General features: G+C 43.9%; 1 protein-coding gene across 7 annotated transcripts in view; it reads left to right on the forward strand.

Annotated features, from left to right (window-relative positions):
- Positions 1–13,047, forward strand: part of GALNS (galactosamine (N-acetyl)-6-sulfatase) — a 92,552-nt gene that overhangs the window by 12,535 nt on the left and 66,970 nt on the right. For all 7 annotated transcript variants that reach the window (XM_033941342.1, XM_033941343.1, XM_033941348.1 and 4 more), the window contains one exon: positions 2,102–2,176. In XM_033941342.1, coding sequence (XP_033797233.1) covers positions 2,102–2,176 — 75 coding nt within the window. The remainder of the gene's footprint in view (positions 1–2,101; positions 2,177–13,047) is intronic.

A 13,047-nucleotide genomic window follows, 5' to 3' on the forward strand; every position in this document is an offset into this window, starting at 1 on the left:
CATATTTTTATAAAGTTAGTATATGTCCCTCTTTGTACTGCTATTGCTCGTTCCATTTTAAATATATGGCATAAAGAATTCCACCAAAATGTGTAACTAAGGTTACTGTGATTTTTCCAATTATTGGTTATATGTTGGATGGCAACCCCTGTCATGACTAATAAAAGCTTGTAATAAAGCTCTGGTAATATCTAAAATGGATTACTGCAATTCCTTACTAAAAGGGATTTGCTTAAAAGATATAAAATGGTTACAATTAATCCAAAACACAGCTATTAAGCTTATAACTGGCTCCAATAAATACGATCACGTCACTCCACTATTACAAAAAGCTCACTGGTTGCCTGTCTTACACAGGATAACATATAAAATTGCCCTTTTAACTTTTAAAACGATACAAACCCACGCCCTAGTATTCATTGACAGACTCTTGATTCCTTATGACCCCCTGAGAGCCCTTAGATCAACTTCTCAGCACACTCTTAATGGTCCATCCTTGAGGATAATAGGTACTCGTCGTAGTTTAATTTTTTCAGTGACCACCCCAACGATCTGGAACTCTCTTCCTATATATTTAAGATCTGAACAAAATCTGCAAAAGTTTAAAGGTAGTTTAAAATGTTTTCTTTTTAATGACGCCTTTAACTGTTTCTTCGATTCAAGTCCAGCAACTCCTAATTTTATCCCTTCCTATTGTGTTTTCCTTTAATGTACCTTTTTTTTCTAAAGTATTGTAGTTCTACTCCCCTTCCTATTGTATCGTTATGGCTCAAATAGCCATGAACGTCAAAATTAGTTAAGTTGTTTGTCCTCTTGTAATCCTAAAAATTTATTTTAATTATTATGGTACAACACTTTATACTATAGGATAAGCGTTTAATCAAATACTTGAATAAACTTGAAACTTGGAAGAGGAAGCCATATTCTCACAGCATACACAAACCTCCACCCACTCTGGATTTCCATTTTGCCAAGAAATTTATCCTGAGTAACTCAGTCTATTTGTTTATATTTTTAAGCTCTTTTCTATGATGTTTGCATCTCCATGGCTTAGACCCATTAAGACACAAGGTCTCTTTTACAAAGCTGTGCGGCAACAGCCCCGAAGCCCTTTAAATCTCTATGGGCTTCGGGGCCGTTAGCACAGCCGACAGTATCATATTATGGCAGACTTCTGCATTGTGCTATAGGTCTGTGCAGAAGATGGCTTCCTTTTTGTCGTTTGTCAAAGCTTTATTCTTCTTTCCATGCTGATCAGGACTTGGCAGTACAGACTCTGACTTTATTGCAGTAACTATACTGCAGGGATCTCATTTCACCCACTGAGGTAGTTCCTTCCCCTGATGTCTTTTCTTTTCCAAGCAGATTTTCTAACTCCCTTCTCAGGAAATTGTGCACTTTTTAATATGGAGATAGAAGACCTTAATCTCTTAGGTCAGGGGTAGGTAATTCCAGTCCTCGAGAGCTGGAGCCAGGTCAGGTTTTCAGGATATCCACAATAAATATGCATGAGATAGATTTGCATCTCATGGAGGCAGTGCATGCAAATCCATCTCATACATATTCATTGTGGATATCCTGAAAACCTGACCTGGCTCCGGCTCTCGAGGACCGGAATTGCCTACCCCTGTCCTAGGTGTTCACCAGCACTGGGTTAAGCTGTTACTTGGCAGGGGGCTTCCACCACTCTGAAATAGGCTGTGGCTCTAGGAAGGAAAAATGTTCTAAGCGTATAACATTTTTGTTCTTAATGTGGTCAATTTAAGAACTGGGCAAAAATCTCCATGAATGTTTTGCAGGGTTTTTCCCTAACACAATACATTTCCCTTCCTGAGGTCACAGTCAACTGTATCCTTGACACAAACTCCTTGATTTCGGAATTATCTGCAATGCCACCTGACCACACTGTGCCAGGCCTATCTCGTGATGTTTGTAAAGTCCTCATCGATCAGTTTCTGTGAACTCCAGGGCTGGGACATGTTATGGCTATGCAGATTGAAGTCACAGGTGTTGCTTTGGATGCTGTGGAAAGAGCAGCTGCTAGAAAATGAAGGTGCTCTCCTTCTGAGTCTGACCTTACTTATTTTTCTTTCTCCTGCAGCAAGAGCAGCCCTGTTAACAGGTCGCCTTCCAATCAGGAATGGATTCTATACAACAAATGCCCATGCTAGAAATGGTGAGAACGGTCCAGAGTTTTTCTGTCCTTGAACTAAAAACTTCTTGGTTCAGTAAATGGCATGTGAAATTCATCACTGTGCAGCGCCAATTGCTGTGTCTACCTTTGGGCACCATGACTATGCCTGCTGAAACCTGGTTTGAATCACGGTGTCCAATTTGGGCATACATCTCCAGTATTCTATAACATTGCACTCAGATTCTAGAAGCACCCTTGACCCGGACATGCCCCGTTGAGGGTTGGGCAGACAATGTTGTAGAATAGTGCCTAGGAAGATGTGCATGCAAATCCAAATTGGGGCCCGTTTCTCTCCTGCTGTCTTCCCTCCCTTCCCTCCTCCCCAGGCATCCATAATCTCCCCTTCAGCTGGTCTAGCATCACATTTCTCTCTCCCCCTCTCCTATCATCTCCCTTCCCCACCCAGATCAGAATCCATCTTGCGCTCTCTCTTTGGAAGTAGCATTTCCTCTCAAATCTATCTCCTTCATTCCTTCTGCCTCCTCTGGACCCGCAGTGGCAATGAACAAAGCAAGTGCAATCATCACAAGAGATTCTTTCATCCCACACCTTGTAACATGTCTGGGGAGAGGAACTAGCAGGGCTTTTCCAAGCATGAGCCCAGAAGTGGGAGCCAAAGGGAAGGATGGATCAGGCCAGGACCTGTGATATAATCTCTTTCCTACAAGTTTCAAATTTATTTAAAATTTCTTATACCGCCTAATCAGGTGGTGTACAATAATAATAAACGAGAATAGACAGAGTAGATACCATAAAAACAGATTAAAAATTAACAGTGCAAGACAATAGGGTTTGTTAGTACAACAAATAACTTGATTTACAGACGTACGCCAAACATATGGGAGATGGGCAAGAACTACAATCTTTGCAGAAAAGAACACAGAAAAGGAACAAACAATAGGTAGGGAGAAAATTGTTTAGTCCTTAGAAAGAAAGTTATTGTCCAAAAGCATCCTGGAACAAGAACGCGAACTCTACACGTAACTAATTGGGCATAGAGTTCCAGAGGGAGGGTGCAGTGACAGCAAAATTATTAGATCTTAAGGTGTTGATTAACTTTAAGGATAGTATAGTAAGCAGATTCTGTGACATGGAACAAAGAAATTTGGATGGTTACTCAAACGGATTTTAAAGGTTAGAAGTAGGATTTTGTAACTGATTCAACTCATAAGAGCAGATGGCACCTTTAGACACTCCCAAAAGCCAGTGCCTCCCTGCTGGGTTTACCATGGTGTCTGTGTTGCACCAGCCCTGCTGATGTTTCCCTTCTCTTTACCCCTAGGTGGACAACATCCCCCTTCCACTCCCTGCCCGCTTTCCCTGATGGCCAGCATACCCCTAGATCAGGGGTCTGCAACCTTTAAGACATAAAGAGCCACTTGGACCCGTTTTCGAAAAGAAAAAAAAACTTGGAGCCGCAAAACCATTATAAAACAAATCTAACACTGCATATATTGTTTCTTATCTTAATGCTATATACAGGATCACTAAATTGAAAATAAAATCATTTTTCCTACCTTTGCTATTTGGTGATTTCATGAGTCTCTGGTTGCACTTTCTTCTTCTGACTGTGCATCCAATCTTTCTTCCTTTCTTTCAGCCTCCTGTATGTTTCCTCTCCTCCAGACCTCATTCTCTCCCCCAACTTTTTCTTTCTGTCTCCCTGTTCCCCCTTCTTTCTGTCTCCGTGCCCTCCCCCAAGCCACTCGGTTTGCTGCCACCGCAATCGGGGAACAGCCCCCAAGCCACCGCCGTCCCAAGCTTTCCCTGCAGAAGTGTTGCGCTGACCAGCATTCCGCTCCCTGACGTCAATTCTGACGTAGGAGAGGAAGTTCCGGGCCAACAAGGCATTTCTCCTCATTCCATCCAGCCTGAGCCCCATCTCTCCTTGATCCAGCATTTCCCTTCTGTGTCTGTCAGAATTACCATTCCACCTATTTTCCAGCATCACCCTTCTTTGTGTCCATCTCACCTATATCCCTATCTCACCACTTTTTCAGAATCTTCATTTGTCTCTGTCCTTGTCTTTACCCCATGTTCACCATTTGCCCTTTCAATGTCTTTATCTCCCCCCCCCACTTTTTCAGCATTACTTCTATGTCTCTATTTCACCTCCTCTTCATGTCCCCTCTGTATCTCTATCCTTATTCAGTAGGTCCTGCTTACCCTTTCTCTTCTTTGTGTCACTATCTCCATTTTCAGCTTTCCCCCCTTTTCCTTTGTTACTGCACCCTGTAGCTAGAATCTTTCCACCCTCCCTCCACTCCGGCCCAGCCCAGTATGAAATATTTCCTTTTGTTTCCCTCCCCTCTCTCTTTCTCTCTCTCTTCTCCTCCCTCACCCACGAGTCCTGCATCTGGCCCTCTCCCTTCTACCTGCACCTGGCAACACCCCCCTGCTCCGCGGCTCTCTTCAGCAACTCGTCAGCAGCGGTGATCAAGACAAGCTGCCGACATCGAGGCCTTCCCTCTACGAGTCCCGCCTTTGTGGAAAAAGGAAGTTGAAAGAAGCGGGACTCGCAGAGGGTAGGCCCCGACGTCAGAAGCTGCTGCTGAGTTGCCGAAGAGAGCCGCGGAGCAGGGGATGTGGCCGGAAGCAGGTAGAAGGGAGAGGGAGATAGGAAGGCTGTAGATCTCCGGAGCATGACACCGACCCCGGCCAGGATGATTTCTTTTTCAGGCACCTTACAAGTCCAGCGTCGCGGCGGGAAATAGCCATGCTGAGTGAGCTCAGCACGTACACAGATGAAAGCCTTGCTTGCTGATTGGTCCGGCGGCACGGCGGGACGGGGCCGCCGGACCAATCAGCAAGCAAGGCTTTCATCTGTGTATGTGCTGAGCTCACTGCTCAGCGTGGCTATTTCCCGCCGCGACGCCGGACTTGTAACTGCATGCCTGCGTGACACACTACCGGAGCCGCAGCAAAGGTGGAAAAGAGCCGCATGCGGCTCTGGAGCCGCAGGTTGCCGACCCCCGCCCTAGATGAACATAATTGCCTCTTCCCAGGGCTCATGCTAAGATTTTTTTGTGCCTGCCTGCAGTCTATAAATTGGTGCTCTTCACTTCTCCCTATCCCAGCAACTCCCTTTTATCTCTGTTCCTCCGCCACTATTGCTCCTTCCTCAAATCCGGCATCACTCCTATACCCTCTCTTCCCCCATAGCCTTATATGGCCTCTACTCTCTTCCCTCTCCTCACACCCATCCAGTATCACCCCTTCTTTTCCTTTCCTTCCCTCTCCTCTTCCTCCTCCAGCATTACCTCTTCTCCATTCCCACTCACCCATCCAGCATGCTCCCCTTTTTTCTCTCCCCTCCCTACCCCTCTAGTCCATTTCTCTTCAAACCTAACTCCCTTCCCTTCTGCTGCTGTCCCCTAGAGCTGAAGCAGAAGTGAACAAAGTAACCATAATAAGGGCCAAAGAGACTTCAAGCCGATGTGCTTGCAAGGGCCCTGCTGGTCCTGTTCCCCCTGATGTGTAGCGAATGCTTCAGAGTGGGTAGGACCAATAGGGCTTTTCATGAGCGAACGGGTTCAGAGGCTTCCCATTGCTTATTGTGTTTGCCTTGTGCATTTCTGCTGGAGCCCACAAATTTTCACCTGTAGTCTCCCCTTCAAAACCACCTTCTTTATGGCACACGCCAAAGGAGCGCACTCAAGGAGCAGGTCCTGTTTCTTTATGCGCTCCTTCATGCAGCTTCTTCTTGCCGTTTTACTTCCAAGTTCCTCTAATACAACTCTCAACAATTCTACTGATAAGACTAGATTCTTTTCTCTAAATATTCTTTTTCTCTATTTCTTTGCCAATTGGTTTTTCCTTTACTTTTCCCCTCATATACCCCTTCTTCCCTCCTAACGACGTCAATCCAATGGCCTCCATTCCTGTCATCTGGGGCCACCGACCCCCCCCCCCCTCTCGAGTTTTTTCAGGAAGTCGGCCCAGATGTCTTACCACATTTTCTTAACTCCAGCTCTTACAACCCACATTTTACCTTTACACCAATACATCAAACCTAATATAGGTTACTTAAATGTACGTTCCATTAAAAACAAACTCCACCTAATACACAACTTAATTCTTCAACACAACCTATATATTCTCTGCTTAACCAAGATTTGGTTAACTCAAGGTGAAGAGGCTTATATCAATCAAGCTTGCCCAAACAACTATAAAGCGAAATTTCAATGCCAGCCAAATAAAAAAGGAGGAGGCCTAGCCATGATTTATCATTCTTCTATTCCCTTTCAACCTGGCCTTTCCCCATTATATAACAATTACCCAGTTGAAACTCTCCAATTGTCTATTAAAAATCCCCAACCTTTTAACTTCCTTCTTATTTATCTCCCCCCTCCAGTCACAAAACCTTCTTTAACTGCCCTCATGTCTGCAATTATGGATTTTAGTATTTCCCACCCTAACCCTATAATCCTCAGAGACTTTAATATACACTTCAACCTGCCCAATCACCCTAACACATCAGAACTCCGAACCTTAATTTCAGATCTCTCCCTGACTTTACTACTCTCATTTCCTACTCATTCTGCAGGACATACTATTGACATGATACTTTGCCCAATAGCAATTAGTCATATCTTTCAAAATTTCCAAACTTACTTCCTCCCATGGTCAGATCACGTTCTTATCAATCTTCAACTAAACTCCCTTACTCAACCATCTACCACTTCACAGAGCACTTATATTTCTTGAGATATCAACAAGATTATAGCCTCCGCCATTCAAAATTATTTTAACTTGAACTTACAAGACTTCACTAATCTTAAAATAGAAGAACAATCTTCTCTCTGGGAAACTACAACACAATCTCTCATGAACATTGTTGCTCCCCCCCCCCCCCCGAAAAAACATCCAAATTACAACCTAAAAAGAAACCATGGAACAATGAAAATCTCATCCTTCTCCGCCGACAACTCCGCTCCACAGAACATAAATGACGACAAACACAGTCTAACAACTCCCTCCTTCAATATAAAGAAATGGCTACTCAATACAAAACCGCTATACAACAAGCTAAAAAAGAGTACTATTCAAAATACATAACTACAGCTCACAATTCTTCAGCACTCTTCAGTATAGTTCGATCCCTATCCCTTTATTCAAATAAGAAACCTCCTCCTTTACTTAAACAACCATCAGCATCAAAACTTGTAAATTTTTTCGACAAGAAAATTAAGGATATCAGATTGAACCTAGGACAATTCACAACTCCCGGATCCCTCTGATCAGACAAATCTTCTATCTTTCAGCACTTTTTCTAACTTTAAACCTCCATCTTTAGCAGACCTTCTCAAAGTCTTCCAATCGATAAATGCCCCTAATAACACAACAGAAAGCATCCCTCCCTCAATTCTTAAAAAATTCTTTCTATTTTTGGCCCATTCATATTGGAAATGGTAACTAAAAGTCTTACTTCTAATCTTGTTCCAAAAGCTTGGAAATTTGCTTTAGTCTTCCCGAAACTGAAAAACCAAAATTTAGACAATACATTGCCAGTAAACTTCCGTCCCATTGCCAACCTTTCCCTCATTTCTAAACTTATAGAAAAAATAGTACAGAACCAGCTCACAGAATTTATCGATAAATCCAACGCGCTCCACCCCCACCAAACAGGCTTCCGCTTTAATCACTCCACTGAATTATCTTTACTTGGTCTCATCATTACTATACAATACTTTCTTGACCACCGAAAATCTGTCCTTATCTCTCTCGACTTGTCCGCTGCCTTCGACACTGTCGATCACTATCTTCTTATTGATCATCTTAGGAACTGCGGTATCACAGGTTCAGCCCTCTTATGGTTTATCTCTTACTTTAAAGAATGTAACTTTAAAGTTTTCACTCGAAAGAGAAAACCTCACCACCTATTGTTCAAACTTACGGCTCCCCCAAGGTTCTATCCTTTCTCCTTTACTATTTAATATTTTCATTAGAAACATAGAAACAGATGGCAGATAAGGGCCACGGCCCATCAAGTCTCTTCACCCCAATAACCCTTCCCTACCTTTCTCTGTGAAGAGATCCCACATGACGATCCCATTTTGTCTTAAAATCAGGCACGCTGCTGGCCTCGATTACCTGTAGTGGAAGATTATTCCAGCGATCAACCACCCTTTCGGTGAAGAAGTATTTCATAGTGTCACCGTGTAGTTTCCCGCCCCTGATTTTCCACGGATGCCCTCTTGTTGTCGTGGGGCCTTTGAAAAAGAAGATACCCTCTTCCACCTTGATATGGCCCGTGAAATATTTGAATGTCTCGATCATGTCTCCCCTCTCTCTGCGTTCCTCGAGTGAGTATAGCTGTAATTTTTTTCAGACATTCCTCATACGGGAGATCCTTGAGTCCTGAAACCATCCGGGTGGCCATTCGCTGGACTGACTCAAGTCTCAGCACATCTTTGCAGTAATGCGGCCTCCAGAATTGTACACAGTATTCCAGATGGGGTCTTACCATGGATCTATACAATGGCATAATGACTTCGGGCTTACGGCTGATGAAACTCCTACGTATACAACCTATGATTTGTCTAGCCTTGGATGAAGCTTTCTCCACTTGCTTGGCAGTCTTCATGTCCTCATTGATGATCACCTACAGTCCTCGCTACGATCTCACCATTAAGGGTGTAAGTCTTGCATGGATTTTGGCTGCCAAGGTGCATGACTTTACATTTTTCGGTATTGAAACTTAGTTGCCAGGTCCTGGATCAGCGCTCCAGTAGGAGTAGGTCGTGCACCATACTGTCGGGCATTGAGTTTCCGTCCGGCACTGTGCTTTTGTCTGTTGTGTTCTTGCCTACTACATTGCATAGTTTGGCGTCATCGGCGAATAGTGCTATTTTACCTCGAAGCCCCTCAGCCAAATCCCTTATGAAGATGTTGAATAGGATCGGGCCCAAGACCGAGCCCTGCGGCACTCCACTGATCACCTCCGTCGTTTCGGAGGGGGTGTCGTTCACCACCACCCTCTGAAGCCTATCTCCAAGCCAGTCCCCAACCCATGCTGTCAATGTGTCTCCCAATCCTATAGAGTTCATCTTGCTCAATAACCTGCGGTGTGGTACGCTATCGAATGCTTTGCTGAAGTCCAAGTCCATCGGGCTTTACTATTTTTGCCTATGCAGACGACATTCAACTACTCCACCCTGTTGATTCTTCAAAAATAAACGAAATACAAGAAATTAATACCAAACTGGACAAAATCAGTGATTGGCTTCACTTAAATAAACTTTCCCTTAATATCAATAAATCCTGTGGTATACTCTTCCTGATCAGGAACAATGAAATAATAAAAGGAAAAATCTCCATTAAATCTTGCCCAGTAAAAATGGAATCAAAAATAAAACTGCTCGGAGTAACTATAGGCAAAGATTTAACCTTTCATGACCAGATAAGCTCCGTCGTAAAATCCTGCTTCTACAAACTTCGGCTCATCCGTTCCCTAACTTCAATTCTTGAAACTAATGCTATCATAACCCTTGTCCACTCATTGGTCATTTCTCATCTAGACTACTGTAATTCTCTATATAATGGAATTCCCCAAAACGAACTACGTTGTCTGCAGCTCATCCAAAATACAGCAATTAAACTTATTCATAAGGTAGGGAAATATGATCATGTTACTCCTCTTCTGAAAGAAGCCCACTGGCTACCCATTACACACTGTATCATTTATAAAACTTTAATGCTGGTCTTTAAAATCAAACTCTCGCGTCTTCCATCTTTTCTTGATAAACTCATCATCCCTCCTCAGACCCTTAGATCAGCAGATCAGAACTTATTGACCGTCCCTTCCATCAAAGAATTCTACTACATTAGGAAAACTAACTTCTCTGTAGTAGCTCCAACTTTATAGAACGCCATGCCACCTCAACTCTGCCACAGATATCTTCTCGACAAAGTCAAGACTAAACTAAAAACGTTCTTATTTCAAGATGCATACCACAGCCTTTAAATACTTCCTCTCCAACAGCTAGCAAAATTTATCTCAACCGCTTTTAAGAATCGATCCCCGTTCTTGATGTTATATCCCCCCTCCTCCCTTTTCTTTTAATTTTGTTTTTAATGATGTAATTATTGACCCCCCCTTCCCCTTTCTACCCTCAAGCTCATGTTTATATTTATAAATTGTCTTTTAATGTTCACTCTTCCCCCATCTATAATTATTATTTTAACCTTTTATTTTTAGCATTGTAAACCGACTAGATACTTGTTGATGGTCGGTATATTAAAAATAATAAAACTTGAACTTGAGTAAGATAGTAAATGATGGCAGAAAAAGACCTGAACAGGCCATCTAGACTGCCCAAAAATTACATTATTAATTCATAATTGTTTGACGTTTCCCACTTCTTCTCTGTCACTACTTTTGTAAAAAAGGATTGGATCAGCCTGGGCCCTATGATCTGATATCTCTATTACCACTCCACAGGGCTGGTGCAACAGGTAAGAGTGGTCAAGGGAGCACTCTGCCAGTACTTTCTGTTGTGTTTCCTGGCTTGCACTGGTCCTGCCTCTTCCCCTCCCAGGTAGCCAGCATCCCCATTTCCATTCCTTAATCCTCATTTATCATCCTTAGTTTTCAACATTTTTATTGATGACTCATCTTTATTTATTGGAATTAAGTTATACTGCACTAACACACGAAGTTATCTGGCAGTTTAAAGACAAGTACATACTGTATAATTGCTGAAAAATAATTACAGAGAAATTGGCATCAACACATAAGTCAAAAGGAAGAGAGGCATAGCATAGCAAAAAATATAACCTGATAGACAATGCCACTTCTAGTACAATAGGTGTGTCATTCTGGACAGATGGATAATATCCCAGTGCTTGCGAGCCATGCAGAAGGAATCGACTCCAGCTTTTGAATCCCTCCTTCACTAGAGGGCCCTGCTGCCATCTTCAGTTTTTTCTTCTGTACATGAGCTGGAAGGAGTCTTTCTGATTTGCTCTGTTTATTGCTTTAATTTTTTTCTGTCATTTTTGTGGTATTTTGATTGATTTCTATGCTAAGAGCTTCCCTTGTTGAGGGTCCAGCTCTGCTTGCGTGGAGCTGACAGGCCAATCCCTCTGTGGTACCTGTTGGCCAGCCTGCAGAAACCTTTTCAGAGCTCAGGGTTCATTCCCCTCATAGCATTGCTCGCCTACTGTGTCATAGGGGCTTGAGCGCAGGCTGTCAGGCATCTGTCGGTGGCTCAACAGGGTTTCGCAGGTTGCTGGCTGCATTTTTCCAGATTTGCACTGGATGAGTGCCCGAAGAGTGCCCTTGCACATAAGGGTGGGGAGGGGGGAGTGGTTGGCTTAGCCTCCCCTTTGCTCTCTAGGGCTGAGGAATAGTCAGGGAGCCCGTTGGTTGGGGCTAAATCCCAGAATGGCAGTCATCCTAAATGCAGGGGCATGGAGGTTGCAGAGCCCAAGTGATGCAAGCTGGAGGCCTTTAAAGGAGACTCAGTGTTGCCTAGCATGGCATTTTTTCCAAAATTTGTCAGTCTGATATGGAAAGCCTTTCAGGATGGCCGAAACCTCCAAGGAGAGTCTGGCTGTGCACCAGGAGGCTGGGGCTCCCAGGGCATGTCTGCCTCACTTTCTGAGGCTGGGCAAGGTCTGGTGTGCCTTTCCAAGGGAGTCTGAGGATGAAGGGCCTATTGCTATACTATCACAAAGTGAGTCCTCTTTGTTAGGCAATGCAGGGTTGCAGGCAGGTGTGTGTGCACTAGATACAGTGGGGGCCCTCGATCAGGGGATTGACCCCATGGTCCGCCAGCTGCAGGAGTTAAAACTTGGTATCCCAGCAGTTCCCCTCTGCTCTATAATCAGCAGAGTGAGAACCCAGTCTTCTTCATTTTCCTAGCATCCTGATATCAATGTATTGGTCCTGGAGCCTTAGGATACTCCTGAAGAGGCCCTTAAGGTAGCCAAGTCTATGGCTTCGCTGCATCTGATGGCACAGGAGTGTCGGCAGATTCCTTGGTAACAAAAGTAATCAAGCGCACATCCCTACCAAGTGAAGGAAGCATGATATTAAAGGATATGCAGGGTTTAAAGCAGTATCCTTGGGAATCAAAGCAGCTGCAGCAGCTTCCTTTGTGACACGTGCCTGTCATACCAGGTTGTGTGCGGTCTTGAGCTGGTAGAGGAGGGCGAGCTTGTACCCCAGCTTTTATTAGCTGGAGTGCATTATGTAACCAATTCTCTATACAACATCATCAGAGTCATGAACAAAGTTTCGGTTTATTTGATCTCAACCCACAGAATGTTCTGGATCAGGCAGTGGGCTAGAGATTCCACCTACTAAGGCTATCCTCAGTAGACTTCCTTTCAAGGGACAAATGTTGTTTGGAAAGGGGCTGGACATTCTCATGATCAGAATGACAGATCGTCAGCCAAATTCTCTACCTGACAGCAGACCATGAACCTTGAGAGGCTCAGGGCAGTCTAATTTTCGAGGCTTCAGGCACTTTCGGCAGTTCAGGAGGAGCCTTCTCTCAGAGATCTTTCCAGGGATCTAGATTCTCAGGTCCCAGGCGAAGCCAGGCCTCCACTTCTCTTTCTGCTGCATCCTCCAAGAAAGCAAAATGACACCAGATTCGGAGCAGTTCCCCTGCTGATAGATCTCGTTAGACTGATGGGTACTAGAGATCATTCAGAGCAGTTACAAGCTCAAATTTGCCCAGCCCTTCATGGACTGGTTTGTGGATTCCCCGGAGGGGCAGCCAGAGAAAGCATGTAAGGTTGTGACTACTGTTCAAATTTGTGTTAGATATTCAGGCTGTAGAGTCTGTGCCACCCGAAGTTTTGGACTTGGGTGGATACTCCATAAACTTCTTCCTGTCCAA

Source organism: Geotrypetes seraphini, chromosome 4, assembly GCF_902459505.1.
Source record: "Geotrypetes seraphini chromosome 4, aGeoSer1.1, whole genome shotgun sequence".
Classification (NCBI taxonomy): Eukaryota; Metazoa; Chordata; class Amphibia; order Gymnophiona; family Dermophiidae; genus Geotrypetes; species Geotrypetes seraphini.